The sequence below is a fragment of the Rhopilema esculentum genome, chromosome 4 (genome assembly GCF_057945365.1).
Source record: "Rhopilema esculentum isolate cy_ngs chromosome 4, ASM5794536v1, whole genome shotgun sequence".
NCBI lineage: Eukaryota > Metazoa > Cnidaria > Scyphozoa > Rhizostomeae > Rhizostomatidae > Rhopilema > Rhopilema esculentum.
In genome coordinates this window covers 10,704,817-10,723,376 of record NC_142818.1, presented here as the reverse complement: position 1 = coordinate 10,723,376, position 18,560 = coordinate 10,704,817, and the positions used below count along the sequence as shown (strand labels likewise).

At 39.6% G+C, this 18,560-nt stretch overlaps 1 protein-coding gene across 9 annotated transcripts in view; it reads right to left on the bottom strand.

Annotated features, from left to right (window-relative positions):
* LOC135691211 (uncharacterized) overlaps positions 1-18,560 on the bottom strand; it is a 62,059-nt gene that overhangs the window by 6,266 nt on the left and 37,233 nt on the right. For 6 of the 9 annotated variants that reach the window (XM_065209011.2, XM_089116029.1, XM_089116033.1 and 3 more), the window contains 3 exons: positions 10,734-10,881; positions 2,400-6,985; positions 198-429 (listed from right to left, as the gene is read on the bottom strand). In XM_065209011.2, coding sequence (XP_065065083.2) covers positions 198-429; positions 2,400-6,985; positions 10,734-10,881 — 4,966 coding nt within the window. The other 3 variants (XM_089116031.1, XM_089116037.1, XM_089116036.1) reach the window with 3 other exon arrangements.

Below are 18,560 nucleotides of genomic sequence, written 5' to 3'. Positions count from 1 at the left end.
ATTTTCAGTTGCTTTGGTTTTTCATAATCGGCACACTTCGCCACGACAACGAACAATAGCTTCTAGTCTATGTTTGGAGCCCTGTGTTTGTTGTTTCAAGATAATAATAAGCTCGACCCAGGCTTCTCTATAGATCAATGCCCCTCTACTCTGCCAGTTGCATATGATAACAACAACAACAATGAAATTCGACTCACCAAGAAAGGCATACAGCGTGTTACTACATCGGTTCAATATTCCGACATGATCAGTCCAAGGAAAGAAAACCGAAGACGGTAAATCGCCACTGGCACGCTCGAACCGAAAGCCAACCATTGTTAACAACTCTTGCCAACCTAAAACATCTCCAACTTTGGCTTTGACACTTGCCTCGGTAGTGTACATAGATGTTCGTCTTCCTTGTGCGATTCTTTGACGAGCTTTTTCAACCTGTAATTCAATGGGAGATTGTGTTGATTCTAAACTGCATGCACATTGGCTAACTTAACCACCAATCAAGAAAAAATGTACTGCTAAACAAGAAAATTCACATTTTTGCCAAAGGTCGTTTATAATAAAATATAAAAACACAAGGAAGATACGCTTTCGTACTTTCATATGAAGTAAAATAGTCGAAAGTTTTTAATGAATGAAAATCTTGCAAGTGGTGTCATCACATTGGCCTTTAAAACGCTGGGGGCAGGCAATTTGAATACAATAAAAAACCACTGATTTGGTTAAATTCCCGAGTCATTCAGCAACTGGTTTTCAAAATCTCGTTCATACCCAACTTAAGTTCTGTCTCGAAAAGAGACGTCTCATTCCAAAATTCATGAGAAATTCATGCAAAATTAATCCACCTAAATAACTGGTTTTACAGACTAGACATATTTGGTATCAATGTCTCAAATGGCCTTTCCGAATAGCTCTATGTGTTTACAAAATTACAAGTTTAAGAGATTGCACTCGGCTTATTGGTGAATCTCTCGAAAATCTCAAGAGCATGGGTATCTGCGGGGTAATATCAAGTTAACAGGAACTCTGCAATGCAGCGTGTTGAATTCTTAACAAATGGAGATCTAAACTCGTCATGTTCGTCTCGTCTACTCTATTTTAGCTGCTTGCACACCTTTGCAAAATTACACAATAGTGTTGAGATTCATTATGTTGATCTTTGTGAAGCCTCAACAACTAAACTTGTAGTGTGACGAACTATAATGACAGTATTAAAGGGCAACTTTAATGACATGCCCCAACACATAACGAATTCCCTACTTCTGTTTCCAAATGAAAGAAGTCTTAAAATACGATCATTTATTGACTGAAATCACATAATTACAAGACCCTCCTTCAAATAGGTCTTGCGGTAGGCCTTGTGGAAAACAGAACTCTTTGATGACGCTGCCACATGTGTGCATGTGTTGAGATCTGCTCATTCAGAATCACCAAGAAATATAGATGGAATTTCTGTTATCTCAAAACCCGACTTTGAAAATCATCATTAAGATCTTACCATCATTCACGGATAAGTGATGGCTTAGCACACCGTATATCTTGGTTAATGCGGAAAGAAATGGTTTGATTTGGAAATGAAACACTCCTTCCTGGTTCATTCATTTGTTACCGGGTCATTTCAACTCACTTTGAAAAATCGTTGAAATAAAGTGCAAATTTTTGCGATAAGAGTATCACATATAGTTAGACCAAAAGCAAAGGTGCTGTATCTTGAAAAATCATAAGGGAGCTGGAAGCTGTCTTTGGACAAGGGATTTACATTCTGTCGATGTTTGTTTTCAGTTCTGAATTACCGTAATGCCTCGAACAAGTGCCCCCTCAAACAAAAGCCCCCTTCAAATAAGCCCCCACCCTAGAGGTGAAGTTATTGAATAAGCACCCCCCTCGAATAAGAGCCCATTCTTCAACCTTCAGAAATGGGCGCTTATTCGAATTTTCAACTAAAGCATAATTGGAAAGTAATTCAACAAGAAAGATTAATGAATAACAAAATTTGCACCCAAATCTACTTTTTAAATAAGCGTCCCCCTCGATTAAGCGCCTCCTTAAATAAGGGCCCATCCTGGAGCCTCAAAAATTAAATAAGCGCCTGGGCGCTTATTCGAGACATTACGGTAATGTAGTAAACTAACAAAAGCATTTTAGGGTATTTATCTCTATAATTTTGTGCTGGACCAAAAACATGTCCCAATTTTTATTTGTTTTTCTGTTTGGCTTAGGCGCTTTGTGAGTTAATTTAATCTACATTATTGTGAGGTAATTAATTGTAAATATTCTACGTATGTTGCTAATAAAAAGGGACGATTATCGAGCGCTTGAAATAAAGATATGATGATGTCACTTTTTACTTCTACTGACTGGGAAGACATCGTTAAAATGAAAGCCTTAATACATGAGGTACTTACCAAATGCAGGAGAACTTTGATAGCATCTCTGTTAGGCCTCTCGAGCAGAAGATGTAGGACCTGAGCCAATGAAGCCCGCTTCTTATGCAGCGAAATATTTTTGCCAGAGAGCAGAAAGCCAGCCCAATTTGTTGGGTGACTTAAAGAAGGTGTTTGTTTTACTACAAGCACGCTTTGTTGAAATGCGTCACAGATATCTGCGCCATCTTCAAATTTCTCATAGAAGCTAGCGAAAAACGCTTCTGCAGTCGGGTTTGACAAGGGCCAGTGCGAGACAATGACAGCCTCGGCTCCGGCCAACTGAAAAGCGTTTATCAATGAGGCTAATGTATCAGAGGACACCGAGTCTTCGTGCTGTGCGACTTGAGAAACGGAAAACACTACAAGCTTAGCATGTAGGTCGAGGGTCGAGATTTCCTCAGCTGACAGCAAAATATCAGGCATTGCTGGAAAATGCACACGGGACGAGCTATCAAAGGAATCGAACTCTGGCTCCGAATTTGGACTGCTGCACAACACGCGACCAACCTCTTCTCCGCTTAACACAAGAGATGCTGATGACCAGGCCACTTTTGCTGCGAAGTGAATTATGTTCGCAGTTGACAACTTCAGTCTAAAGTCGGCCTTTTCTCCTTCATCTAAAGCAATCACGTCAGCTCCCAAGATCTTCTTCATGTTTGTCACTTCTTCCTTCACGCCAACCTCGTTTCCATTCACAATGACATCTCTAAATGGCTCCTCGGTTGGTTTCTCTTTTTTCCCGCCTCCTCCTCTAAAGGCAAATGCCAAGCTTGTTGTGGTGCGAATCTTGAAGCTTTCTGCAAAATATTTGGTAGCAGAGGAATCCTTGAGCAAAGAAAATGGAACAAGGAGCAAGTCATGGGGAACAACAATTAACATATTAACTGCTTCACTTTCTTTTGATCTTAAAACATTCAACTCCTTTCGAACAGGCCTAATCAGCAAATTGTTCAAGGGCGAAATTCGCGCCTTCCCCGCCCATTCGCTATCTACCACAGACTGCACAACGTTAGACGGCTTCTGCTTCATCGAAAAATTGTAAGTAGTTTTATTGATCTTGGTTGGGGGACTAAATGCAGATGCTCGCTGGCCGATTCGGCTGTATTTCTTTAATGGCATTTGATCTGGGGGTAATATCTCCACCATTTCGCAATCGAAACTGCGATGCCTCCGCAGTTCTGTTTTGCTGCAAAAGGCCCCAACTCCGATGCTTTCCCTCAACTCTTTGATTAATACATCCAGGATCTCAGTCACCTGACGAGGAACATGATGAGGTATGTCATCTAAGTCGGCGCCCTCGAAGTCTTCAGTTCCGTAGCCATCCAACAACGGTATCATGGTAAACTTGACAATACCTTTGCCCGGTGCTAGCAACCACAACAGGATCTGTCCGCCAGCAATCGAGTAATACAACACAATAGAATCAAGTTTCTTCAAGTGTTTTAGCAAGGTATCCGATGAATTTTGATAAGCCTCAAGTCGACTCTTGTCGAAATGTTCAGACTTCATGCCAATGCGGCACTCAAACAACCGAGCTTTCTCAGCAACCTTCAAAGCATCTAAATATTTTTTGTCGGCAGCAAGAGTCCTTTGCTGCATTTGGTATGCTGCAGAAACAAAATTTGCAATCTCCTTTCCATCCTCTTTCACTGCCATATCAACACCGAGCGTAAAAACATGCTGGAAATTCTTTTCAGCAGCCGTATAATTGCCTTGAACAAATTCACACATACCAAGCCGAAAGTATGTTTTAATGACTTCAGCATGACTTTTGGTTCTTCCTGCGATTTCCTTCACCTTCTGCAAATGCGAGAAGCATTCTGAATTGCGGCACATTAGATGTTTGATCAATGCCAGTCTGGACTGAACCAAAAGCTGCAATTTCTCGTCCTTCAACTGACTGCCAACTGCAAGTGCTTTCTCACAATACTTAACTGCATCCGGATACTTTCCAAGGTGCTTATAAATCAGCCCCAGGCTACTCGCTGCCTTTCCTTCTGCCTCGAGATTCGCGGATCTTTCAGCTAGCTCATATTCCACAAGATGAAACTTCAAAGACTGCTCAAACGTGCCACTTTTCTCGTGTACTCTCCCTAGTCCTCCAACAGCGCTTATCTCCGACTCGACGTTCCCACTTTCCTTTGCAATTTTACGCTGGTTTTCGAAATAAGAAATTGCCTGGTCAAGATTTTCCATAGAGAGATGTATTTCAGCTAGTTCGCCATAGGCCTCGCATTTCACTGCATCTTCAACGTCCTGTGACAATACAAGTCTCTTCTCCGTACAAACCCTGGCCTCTTGCATATTACCCATAGCTTTGTGTACGGTGGATAGACATTTATAGGCCATGTCCTGATCCAAAACACTCCCCGCTGACGATACAAGGTCAAAACACAACTGGTAGCTTCTCAGTGATTCTTTGAAATTTTTCAAATAAAAATAGCACTCGGCAATATTGCCGCGACATCTTCCTTCTTCAAGTTCACCAGCATTCGTTTTTATCAGTATCTCTAATTGCTTTTCGAATTCCTTTAAGGCATCTTCATACGATTCAAGCTGTATCAAACTCAAACCGAGGTTATTGTGAGATCTGGCCTCCTTGTCGTCTTCTTTCAACTTCTTTGACAGTTCAAGTTGTTCCAAGTAGGTAGCATACGCTTCCTTATAACTCCGCTTCGCCAACTGTATATGTGCTATGTTTTCTAAGCAATCAAATACTTTTGACGTTTCGTTGAAATTTTTAACCAACATCAACTCTTTATTGTACAGTTCAAGCGCTTTTCTGTAATTGCCAACACAAAAATACGTTTTACCAAGCTTATTGCAAGCAACAGCTTTTTGAGTCTCAATTTTGCTTTCTTCGGCAACTTTGAGTTTCTCGCTGAAGTATCGCAATGCCTCTGTGAATTCCTCTTCTTTGAAATAAACATCGCCAATATTCCCAAGGGCTTTGCAAATATTGTAAACATTTTTCTTCTCAGTAGACGCGAGAAGAAACTTCTTCTGACTGGCTGCAGCTTTCTCGAAGTCATTAACAGCTAAGTAGGCCAGTCCTAAATTGCAATACACAGTTGTAAGTGTTGCACGTTCACCGCGTTTAGTTGCGAGTCGAATGTTCCTTTCGTAGTATTCAATAGAGTCATCGTAGCTTTTTTTCAGATAGAACGCATATCCTAAACTATGACAAGCCTTAGCCATCTCGTCAACGTTGTCCAGTTTTTCTGCAATTGTCAGTTCACGAGAATAATGCTCGACTGCCGTATTTGGGTTTCCCCTAGCAATGTAAAAGTTACCAAGATTGCTCTCTGCTTGGCATTCACCGTGAAGGTCTTTTAAATCTCGCACCATTTCCCGGTATTTTTTATAGTGTGCCTCCGCCTCGTCATACATTTCTAATGCTTGGAAGGCCACGGCTAGATTTCCGTGCAATGAAGCCTCGCTGTGTTGATCTCTTAGCTCCTTTGACAGTGCAATAGCATATTTGTGGTACTTCACTGCTCTTTCATATTGTCCCAAAGAGTGGTATGCATTTCCAATATTCCCACATGCCCTGCTTTCCCCATCCTTGTCTCTCAGTTCACGACATATTACGAGATGAGTCTTGTGAAAATCCAACGCTTGTCGAAACTGTCCTTTCTGCTGCAAGACAACACCTATATTCGAACGAGCTCTTGCTTCTGAAGAGCGATCAGTGATTTTGATGGCGATCTTAAGTTGTTTATCGTGGCACCTCAGAGACTCCTCTAGCTTCATTTGCCCTCTGTAAGTATGGCCAAGACCCCCTAAAGCCCTGCACTGGGCAGACAAGTCACCTTGCTCAACTGCTAGATTCACTGCCTTTATTAAATAAGTAACAGAATCGTCAAACTGTCGCATATTGTAATACAAACTGCCAAGATTATTGCAAGATCTAATAGCTTCATTTTTGTCCTGGATTTCTTCAGCTACACGAAGACTCTCTAAATGATACTGGCTTGCATTACGATAATCACCCATCAATGTATATACTGAGCCGACATTGCCTAGTTCTTTGCCTTCTGCTGCACGGTCATTCAACTCTTTTCTTACAACCAAGCAACGTTTATGGCTGGCCAGTGCGCTGGAGAGGTCCCCTGTTGAAACATACACATGACCTAGTGATGTCAAGGCTTCTGCAATGAGCTGTCCATCCTGCAACTTAGTCGCAATGTTAAGCTGGAGCTTATGATGTTTCAAGGACTTTTTGTACATGTTCTGTGAATAAAACGCATTGCCAAGGTTACCATGAGCCCGACACTGGCCCGCTTCATCTTCGAGCTCCTCCGCAGTCTTCAAATCGTCCTCCATATAGCGCATTGCCCGTTTGGTATTTCCCGTCTTCCAGTGCGCGCTGCTTAGAGCAGACAACACTGATTCTTTTAACTTAACATCCGATGTGCCGATTTGCAGTGATGCTTCAAGTACAGTGATCGCAGGATAAACTTCCCGTACCGATAATAGTTCCTGTCCAATGATTGAAGTAATGACAAAAGGGTCGTTGTCCCGGCCCATATCTTGGAGCTGGGCAAACAGCGGTGACAGCGTTGCTGAAAAGGGAATACAGAGATTAGGTCGCTGAATCATCGGGTTGAAAGTCGTTTCAATTACTAGATAAGTTTTCATCACAAAAGCCAGGTCTCTCAACAAGATATCATCTTAATATCACCTTACAAGAACAGTATCAACAAAGGTTATCAAAATCTGACTGTATGCGTAGGCCATAAAAAACGAGTTTTCAACATTTGGTGACATAAAAACATAAACACAAAATAAAGAACCTGGTATATTTAGGTTAAGGGTGGCCTAAGGTTAATCTCTTTTTGAGATATTTTGAAGCCAATCAGCTATCTCCACTGAGAGTGAAGTAACCAGTTCTAACAATGTTAGGCTTGATCCGAAGAGAAGGGAAGAGAGAACATTGCGCTAATCTTGTATCTTCAATGTAACCTTTGGAGGCATGATGTTGCAAATAGGTGACCCCACAAACACAGGACCATTTGCCACAATATATGCTTGCTCAAGGCGAGGACCAGCGCCATTACTGATAACATATCATTCTGAGAAATAACCTAATTTAAACTTATCGCTCAAGTTCTTTACATTGAAGGGAAATTTCAAGCCAGAATTCGATTACCTCATTACAAAGTTATTCGCTAAACTAATAAATAAGATACACATAAATGTCTCATTACTTAATTCGATTTTCTTGTGTTCATTATGGCCTTTTGCAAGTGTTATGGTTTGGTTGCCAATACACCTTCACAAAACTGTTTTATCACAGGTCGCTTCATTATGCTAGCGTCAACATCTGACACCGGTGGGCTTATGCAGGACCTATGCGGGGCTTATGCGCGGCTTGTGCGGGGCGTGTGCGGGAGGTGCTTGTGCTACGATCAATCGATAAGAAAATAATCCCAGGCTCTGAAATAGGGTTGTAGTGCTAGGGAGCTCAGTGGGGCAGAGCTCTGCTCTTCTTTGTTGATGCCAAAGAGTGGTCAATTTCTACTTTTGCTTTTGTTCTTTGCAACATTTTGTGCAAAAGCCCCTCTCGTCCTTCAAACAATGTTAGATTATTCTCCATAGATTCGAACGAAACCTACACCTTAAGAAACCAGGTTAACCGAGGCTTATTTCCAAAATTGTTTTAGGCGAAAAAGGAGCCCCTCAGCAAATTCTATACCATGAAATGAAAAAAGATGTCCTGAAACTGCTTTGATGTGTCAACTACTTTTGGCAAGCATTGTAGGTGTTTCCTGTTGGTCAATTTTTGAGCCAGTCACAAAGTTTTCATGCAAGGAGGAGCCAATAGAAAAGCGTCAATATTCATAACACAAAGAAACGGATGCTGCCTACTCCACAAAAGTGGATCTCATGTTTTGAGTCAGCATCGATTAAGGCTGGATCAGAATCTGTTTTCTTATTACAATATCATAACAGTCAACTAGAGTCCTGAGGCTCTGAAGGCCCTTTAAGTGAAGGCAAATTAAAGACTAGTTTTAAATCCCGTTCTTTTCTTTAATAGAGCAAAGAAATACCCGACCACAGGCAAAAAATTATGTCATGTTGAAAGAATGATATTAATGGATGCCTATTAATATCGATCGGTCTTTACAAGCAAATGTTCATGAGAAAATTTTGCTATTACATTAAGAAGTCTTTCGGATTCGCTTTGAGCTTAGTCCTAAATAATTCCGTGAATTAAAAGGAAAAACCATGTTAATGTGTGTTAATGCATGAGATCTCAAGCATACACAAGGACTGGGTTTTGAAAGAGCAATGTGTGTCGGCATCTAGTTCGTGTTAGAAAGTATTTCTCTGTTTAAACAAGGACACGACCTTATAACAGGGCAATTCATTGTGCCGTTGGCAATGTTCCTTCTCTACAACTCAATATCTTCGTAAAGCAACGTTTTTTTTATGAGTAAAGGTGAGTAATAGTTACGGAGGCTTTGTAAGGAAAGCACTTGATGATTCTGCCCTTCCCATAACAGAAAGGAAATTTTTTACTATCTAGTGTTTTGCAAAATTTCGGTTGATTTTTGGAAAATTTTGCAACCAAATAACAGTTGTAAACTTAAATTCAATTTTTGAAGAATATTTACTAGTTCTGCGTATCGGAATACGCTTCTCTACGTGGCAAGGTAGAAAACTCGATGAATTCCATGTGTTGAATGCTCGATGGATCTCTAGGAGGACTGAATTACTGGGTGCATTGCAAGTTCTATTGAACATCTTTGAAAAATGAATGTGAATTGGCCATTTGAGACAGGTAATTTATTCAAAAATATTTGTATCTGCAAAGCAAGGTTGGATATATGAATTCGAAGTCCTGACGGCAGAAAGACAGATTGATTCATTCGTTTGAGCGTGTGATTCATATTTCAACAGAAATTTCCAATTCTGATATCAGTAGCTATAAATAGAGTTGAATAAGGTAGCAGCTTTTGTCGTAAAGCGGAGAGCTTGCAATAAATTCATTCAAGTAAGCGTGCGGAGCCCCATCCCGAAACAAACGCGAAGGAGCAAATCAAAGAAGAAGGTTAGGATGATTTTAGATGGAATGCTAGGATTGTCTTCAGAAAAAAAATTCGGGCCATTGGAATATGAATGCATACCTTCGTTTACGGGTAGTCACTTTTCGCAGAATTGTTACTAGCAATTCAACACTTAACAACAGCAAGCAGTATGAACGGTTACTTAGTGTTCTGGGATAATATTTAGCCAACGTTTTAGGTTTCCTTGACAATGCAGCTGCGTTCCCAAATATTTCAACCACATGAAAGATGATCAAATTCAATTCTTTGGCTTTATTCAATTAACACATCAAGCAGGGACTCTTTAAACAAACCAACTAGGGGTCATGGGGGAAGCAATCCCCCTTCCTGCCCCGCTGAAAATAGGGACAATGTCTCAGTAGAATGCTAACTACGATGCTGGCCTTCAAAACGCCTAATCTTACATGAATCGAAGCAAATCAGACTGAAACACGGAAGGATCTGTCTGGTAACTGATTCCTTCTATCGTCGCAATTATGTTTCAATATCACAGGGGAAAGTAGTATAAGATCTCTTCCAGCTTAATAAAACAATAATATGGCTTGCAAAAAGAGGCCTTTTCGCAAACGGAGGCGGGGCTAATAACCATAGCTGTTCTGAAACAAGCCGAACGTCCAATCCAAGATTACGAGCTTCCATTTATTCTGAATAATCAAGCTTAAGGTAGCGCTATTTGCTGCTAATGAAAATCCTCAAAGGAATAAGCGCTAAAAAATCCGCACAACAATTTGCTGTTGAGGGTTAACGTTGTTTGGCACAGCAAGCAGACCTCTTACATATACATTTTGCTAATAATATGGCCTTGATTGGTTACATTATGTTGTGTTTCTTATATTGTTCTTAAACTGGGGAATGCAAGCGGCGCCAAAAAGTGACTAGGAGTGACCGGAATTGTACACCCGATTAGAAATTTGCCATATCACGTTCAACACTTAAAAAAATAAAAATAGACGACACTATGTTTTTATCTTTAAAAACAAAGAAAATGTCTGAATTGCTCCATGCAGCAACGATTCAACACAACAATTTTTTAAACCAAAATTTAAGTTTTCAAACAGGTAAAATGCAGTTACACTAGCTCTCTCATTCAAACTCCATGATAAAAAGAGCGGAAACAGTTCAGGTGTTTTTCTCTGAGTGCAATTTGATGCCTTCAAGATGCCGGGGGCTTCAGTCTGTGTATTAGGTAGTCAACATACCCGATTCACAACAATAATAAACAGTTTAAAAATTGTAATACCTTGGAGTGGTGACTTGAGGCCCGCTTCTATGAGAGTGTGCAGTAGCTGCTCACTCCCTGGGTCATGGGCCACCGCAGTGGCAAACGCTGCCAGCGCTTCAGAGTGGCGATTCATGTGCTGCAAAGCGACTCCTTGTCTGTAATGTGCCTGCAATGAAGAGAGAGATGCGGTCATTATCAAAACAAAAAGATAGATGAGAGATAATTCAACGTTTTTTAATTTGTCTACTTTAATTGAGGTTCAGCAAATATTATGGGCAAAATTTTGCTCTTAAGCTATAAAAGAAATGATCATTTTCAACTGATTAGTACCTCTGATTTAAAAAAACCAGAAAGTAATTCCAGTGGACTGACAGTCGCAAATAAACCCCTCGAATAGACCTTATAACATGCGCAAATAATCGAACAGTTAAGAGACAAGTCTACGACCCTCACAAGAACGCCGGTACGCTGAAGTGTTCAGTCTGAGGTCTGCTGTGTTGAATTCATGTTCACAAGCACAGATAAACATTGGCGAAAGACCTACTTTTTCGTCAAATGACGAAACAAATTTATAAAGGAAACTTAAATTTGCTTTTCAATTGACACAGAAACAGCAGGTACAAGTCATATTTCAAAAGCACTTCACTGTTATATAAAATATTTTAACAATTTGCAATAGTTTTACGAGGGACCCACAAGCAGAATCCATTTTTAGGTACAGCTAGACTGTGTGGAAATTCAGCGAATGGCCTAAAAATTTCACTCATGGCGCCTGAGTCGACTGTGCTTTGCGCAAACTAATAGAAACTAGTATTTAAACATAAATATTTAGCTCATATTAGCAGTTCAATACATTCTTTCAAGAACTAGTGACACTTGGAAAAGGCAACACAAGCTGAATCAACAGAAACAAAGGTTTATGACAAAAACTATGCCAAAACTCAGGGTTGTTGCTCGATAGTTATCAGTCACATAGACGATCAAGAGATCAGAAACTTCTACATATTTACCAGAAAGTGAACTGTATAAATAGAAAATATGATATTAAGAATGATTATAAATCTGGGATTGTCAACCAATCAGACAATCGAATGATCACTTTCACTTCTATCAACACAAATCATTCTGAAAGCGAATCATGATAACTACATGGCTAGAATCTTTTACATCCTTAGATTAAATACGCTGTCGATCAATGGATCAATTCTTTCAATACAAATCTTTGAAAAAATATAATTTAAAAGGAAAGCATCATCCATACGCTCATATTCAAATTTGCTATTAATGTACTTCACTACTGTTTATCGGTAGAATTTCCAATCAACAAAATTCATTTAGCAAGTATATAAAAATGGCAGGGTCCTCAACGCCTCATTTCATGCATGATAGTCGAGTGAACCAAAGAAAAACTTAATATGGAAAAGTCAGTGTGCTAAATGGAAAAGAATTGGCATGACCGTGTCACATATCTTGTACCCGCTGATGACCATTACCACATGGAAACGTACCAAATAGGAGGTTACTTTAAAGATAGCTACTTCAGTGCTACTGGCTGTGCACCCCGACAAGACAGCAAGTAAACTTACAAGATGCTAGTAACTTGAAACCAAGTGGCTATAACCCTCTCAGCTTAGACCTACGAGTCAAATCCTTGTCACAAGTGCAAAAACTATGCAAAATCCTATTTTTGAATTATTATTATAAACCTTCGTATTAATTAAAACAAAGGGGAGATTCTTCAGATGCGAAAAATGGTTGCATAAAAAGATACAGTATAAACATCCCTTACTGAAGCTCGTTACAACGCTAGTGCAACGAGAGAAAGCCAGCATCCATTGCTAGTGCACCTTTTGCAGTAATTGCAACAACGACTTCAAACAATCACCATCATGAAACCTTCAACGACGTAACGATATCTCATCTTGCAGATTAAAAGTCAAAGCAGAAATTACCAATCTGATCGACGAAACGAAAATGGAAAAACGTTTTGCCACCTGCAGCTTAACTTTGTCGAATCAACATCGCTCAAACGACTTCTTGGTTTGTTGTTTTGAATTAATGGCGACTTGTTTCCAAGGTTCGCTGCCTGGTCGTGTCGGAGACGACGGTGAAAGTTCTGAGGTACCAAAACAATACTGCGGTAAGATAAGAATTACTGAATATGCTGTGTTGTTGCGCGATTCAGACTAAGCTAGCTGGCTTCAATTAAAGTATTTGCTGAAGCTTACCTGCTTTTTCTCACTGATGCCCCTCGAAAAGTTGGCGGCGAGACCCATATCAAACGAGTTACTGATGAAACAATACTCTGGTCATCTCTCGCGACACACTCCAAGATGCACCCGCAATCACCGCAACTGGAGAATTCCTCAAACGGGACTTTATACATTTGCTAAACCTCCTCAGTTATCATCCGTCTTAATTTTCTCTTCGCTAGGTCACATTTCTCAAATAACACAGGGAAACAATGTAAACCTTATCCTATAATCTCTGTTTTGTTACTTTGCTTGCGCAGAAGTTCTGTCTGTTATTCTTTCTCGAAATTTGTTTGCTCTTGCAGCACGAGGAAAGCTGCCAGTATCAACATGAAGTAGGCGCTAATAATATAGAAGTGATTATGAAAAATTATTCAATGACAAGAAATGTGAAAAGTATCATTCGATCCCATGCTAGATTTGCGGAAAATCCAAGCAACCTTAAAATGGACAGTTCATTGCTGTGTCTGGACAGAGAAAAAGCAGTCAATAGACAGGGGAATCGAACATAACACAGCAACAACAAAAATACTATACAAACTCAAGTTTTTTATAAAACAGGCATATAATAATTAAATGTCTTACTAGTTTCCTTAGGGTGTTAACTATATAGCATCCCTTTTAAATTATTCTAAGCGATGCAAAGTGAACCACTTAAACAACAAGAATCAGCTGCAAGAATGGAACTCGATAGAAACACAGTCCATGAAACTAAGCTTCAAGGTTTCTTGGCACATTAGAGATCGGCACTTGCAACATATCACTTGAATCTTAAGAACACAAACAGTTAAAATATCAAAACAGGTAACTGTGTTTTCAACGAAGCTAGGAAATGATGAATCAAGAACACCTAGCTGAAAAAGGATGTGAGGAGGATAAAATCTCACAGCTGAAACTGACGTATTTGGAACGTATTTACGCACAGCTCCTAAAAAGAAGTCCTAGTCAAATGAAGCCAGTGCAACGAGCCAGAGAGCTGAACTTTGCTAGCGAGCTAGAGATATCTTGCTTTCTATGTCCACGTTTGAATGATTTGTTCCAAGATACGAAGATCAGCCTTTATTTCATCGTTATCACCATTACAATTACATAGAGAAGGGGAGAATTGAGCTAAGTATATATATTTTCAAAGGAATGTCAGCAACACGGATAGTTTCATGGCCACGCCAAGGAAAATCGGTACAAACAAAGAAGCCACACGAACCCCCAAATCGCGCCCCAGCAATGACAGAAGCATTTAGGACATTGGTTTATTAGCTAACTAAAGCAAACCGCTCTCGAGACAAACTGAAACTTGGATCGAACAACTAGAGCCTCTGCGCAGACTGACACCACAAGCAATGACCTACTTTGGACAACTACGATTGTCATTAAATTACAAGAATTAGCAAGGCAAACACAGATTTCTGGTAGATTTACTATACAAACGGTTCATTTTAAAAATATGATGAGTTTTGATAACTAATACACTTAATACGGAGAGCGGACTACCCACGGGATCATCTAAGATGTCCTTGAAAATCCAGAAATTCCTCCTTAATAATACTTGCTTTTTTGAGATCACATGGATTTCCTAATTTCTTGGGAAATTGTTAATTGAAAACAATGGTTTGGGATAAGAGTCATTGGGGACTTCCTTGCCGCTCTTTGCAAAAATTGTTATTTGATTGCATAGGAAAAGGCCAGTATGAAATAGCAGGTGGTAACTGTACTGCTTATTCTCTGGTTATCTAATCAACTAAAGATCGAATAGAAACAGGGTCGAAGCTCAGAGACATAACAGATCACAAGGAAGGGCAACGAAAATTGAAGAAATTAATGAAGAAACTAAAGGCCAAAGCCTGGAGGCTTTCAAAGTATTAGAAATTTGTCTGGGTCAAGACTGTACACTTTCTTGGACTCTGGAGGAGGGGGAGGGTTTGGCGGGTGTTTGAGACATCCATTATATAAGACGATTTGTTCTTTTATTGCTCTATAACCTAATAATGATTTAAAATCATAACAGTTTCACATCGAATCATTCTGGATTATTTATATATACAGTGAAAAAGCAAACATTTCAAAACATGTTTAAAAGACTTTTTGCCTGATACTCTTCAGAGTATAAACGTCAGAAAATGTTTGGTTTTTTCAAAGCCATTCTGTAACACAAAAAGATTGTTATTCATACTGTCTTGATTTGGTTTCTAGTTATGGAATTCAGCTCCAACTAACATCAATCGTGCAATAGCTCATACTAACTGAGTAACAAGCCTTCACAGCTCATATCAATGCTGCTGGTATCTAATGACCTAGCCAGAAAGACACGTCACCGAGAAGCAACCCAGATAGCTAATCACCGAGAGGTAACCCAGATCAATCTTATTCAAAGCTGTCGTACTTTGGCCACATTATGACGTGACATTTGAAGCTAATACACCACAGATTATTCTGGTCTTTATATTTGATTAAGACTTCAGCAGCTCAAAATGAGGCTTGCCATAAAAACAGGTACTCGTGTCCTCATCTCCAAAATAAATAAAGTTTAGTGTTTAGTATATTAAGATGTTCAACCAGTTCAGTCATGAAACGAAAGCTTCCTCTACCATATTGGCTCCCACCAGCATGTCAACACAGCAACCTTGACTACAAACTACTGCCGCAGGCCAAGGACAGCCCCCCCCCAGCCCCACCTTTCGAATGAATTCCCTTTCGCTTTGTAGAAAATACATCGCAGTGGCGGAAATTCATTTTTTTAAGTGGGGGGGGGGGGGGGGGGGGCAATGTCAACAAATGCAAGCACATTTGCCGACAAAACCGACAATTTGGCAAAACCTGGGGGCGGTTGCCCCCCCCCCCCCGCCACACCTCTGCAATTTACGCCACTGATATATCGATGGAACTATGCCTTGCTGATAATAAGGGAAACTATCCAATTTCCCAAATTTCGAGGGCATCTTCGTTAATGGGAACGTTCCTGTCAAAATTAGTTATCACCATCAAACTCAAAACTCATCACTTAAAAAACATCACCGTCAAATTCAAGAAGGCACCCACTTTACAAAGCCATAACAAGAGTAATGAATATTTGGATAGGAACCACTTTGAAATGAGAAGATACTCTATGGGGCGTTTATTCAAACAAATGCGGCTTTCTTGCAAAAGCTGGCATTTAATTCACACACACACGAATTTCCAGTGATAACATTATATCCAGTGAAATTGCAATGATTATTAGCATCATCCTTTCCTGAATTAATCGTAAATATTAATTTTGTCTGATTTAAACCTCGAATGTTGAAAGCTGCATCAGCATTCATAAATCTCCCACGCAAATGGCAAAGAAAGTGATTGATTGAGCGGAAAGTGGGCACTAGTTCCCAGGCTGAAAATGTAACAGGAAGGTTTCAGGATTCGAGTGAAGCATTCGCCACTTACTTTGATTGTTCCTTCAGCTATTACAGTTATTCAAGCTAATTATAGTTTCTAATTATATCCACATACACCTTGTATTTCAGTATTTGACAATAGAAGCGTTCGCAGGGCCCGTGCCACTGATTCTTAACTGGAGGGGCCAGCAGTGTGAGGAAACCTTTCCTTTCTCGCTCTCTGGGCCCAATTGTGGCTAAAATTTTGCTAAAGCTGTTTTACTTTTGGACTTTGGTTTAATGTATTTCTTTGAATCTACAGATTCATACATCTGGGCATAATTTGAGCTTATTTCAATCTTTATTTTGCAAAAAGTGGGGAGACCATGAGCCATTCCTGTGGCGCGGGCCCAGGTGCGTTCACTTGTTGCGTAGATCAGACACGACAACGTGTGGTCATAATACTCAAGTTGATTAGTAAGAAAAGCAGCCCACTAACGTGAAATAGCTGGAAATACAAAAACTAACCTAACCTAATAACAGGGCCAGAGATTTCATGGCGAGTCTTGCATAATAAATAAGAATACGCATGCGCCTTGAAAGATACTAGTATGCCTACAACAATAGAGTTCTAAAGTAATGACGTCACAAAAATCTACTTTTAGAATTGTTTAATTTGGATGTCAAAACCTGAAAAAGTATCATGAAATACCTCTAAATGTGCAAAATCAGGCAAGTGTATTACGGAATGGCAGAGATATGGCCACATCTTTATTGGTTCTCTCCCCATCAAACCTCTGTATTTTGGTATGAACAGAGCCAAAATAACAGTGATTCGTTAGCAAACTTCAAATCTTTCATTAGCCATATCTCAACCGATTTTTGACATATTTGGCCAATTTTGCGTATTTGAAAGTATTTCATGGTGATGTGGTAAAAATTCAAAAATTCTAAAAATAGGTTTTTGATGACGCCACACTTTACAACTCTATGCCAGCTGACTTTTGTGTTCAAGATAAACAACTGCTCGTCAGTGGCACCTCATTTGTAAACTAGAAGAGCACTGCAACGCATCAAACGGGCGATCTTGATAATGGATTTTCAGGGTGAAGATTGCAAGCAGACGATAGGTGGGAACTGTGTTATCTTCAAATGAGTGAAGCCAAACATTTTTATGGCAGTTTTAAAGAATACCTGTCAAAGTTAAGGTGAATAGAAAACCCAGAATAATATCGCATAAAATAGGATGGTGTTTGCTAATTCTCCCACCCAAGCGAACATTTTTAAACAGAACTGAAAACTATTGGCATGTGCACGTCGTACTGTAAGAAAGGTTGAGTTATTAGAGATTTTATTACTATTACCATTATAAATTCCTTGGTTTAAAGTTGGATAATTAAAATAGCTAAAACAAAAGCTAATTCAGGCCAACTATTTCCAAAACGTATATACAAGATAAAAGAAATAAATGATTATCATAAAAACAATAACCCAGGGATAAAAGGTTTACAGATCATACAGTTACAGTGCTCACATTTTGTTGACTTCAGATGTTTTTGTAACTCCCAAAGAGATGCTTTAAGTTTCAATTTCCATAGGTAATTTTATCCATATCCTTTGGTTCACAAACCTTTCTGCATCTCTTCCATAGTATGTGGTTTGATAATTTGTTGAAAAAAGCAATATAATAATTTTCTTGGGGCGTCCCCACGCGTCCCCCCTCCCCCTGTCCCAACAACAGCAATTATAGCTAGGGCCCTGGCTCAAAGCATTTGCCAAGAAAATTCCATTGTGAATCCACTCACTTCGAACAAACTGTCTTTATGAAGAACCAGTGTGTCGTTGTCTATCACATAATGCAATTTATTTGCGTATCTCTCTTGAAAACATTAGAGATATACTAGTAGACAAGCCTTATTATCAATTTTCAGTTTTAACCATACTATCCCAATGTTTATAAAAACTGATTTCGCCTGACTTGCACGATTCAGTGTCAATCTGAAGTTTCAGTCCAACCAACACAAACAAACGAAACGTGTTTGGGCCAATGTACGTTTCATTTCATCCTCCTCATGTTAATGTCAAGGGGTGTGACCGTAAACCGCACTGTAGTCCAAGTTCGACTTGGATCACATCAGTCTGTGTTTTGTGACAGGGCACTAGAAACAACTGCTCTGCGATTGCTTAAGCAAAAACAAACACTTTGATGCAAATCGAATCTCTGTAGGGCAGTCTGGACAGGTCGT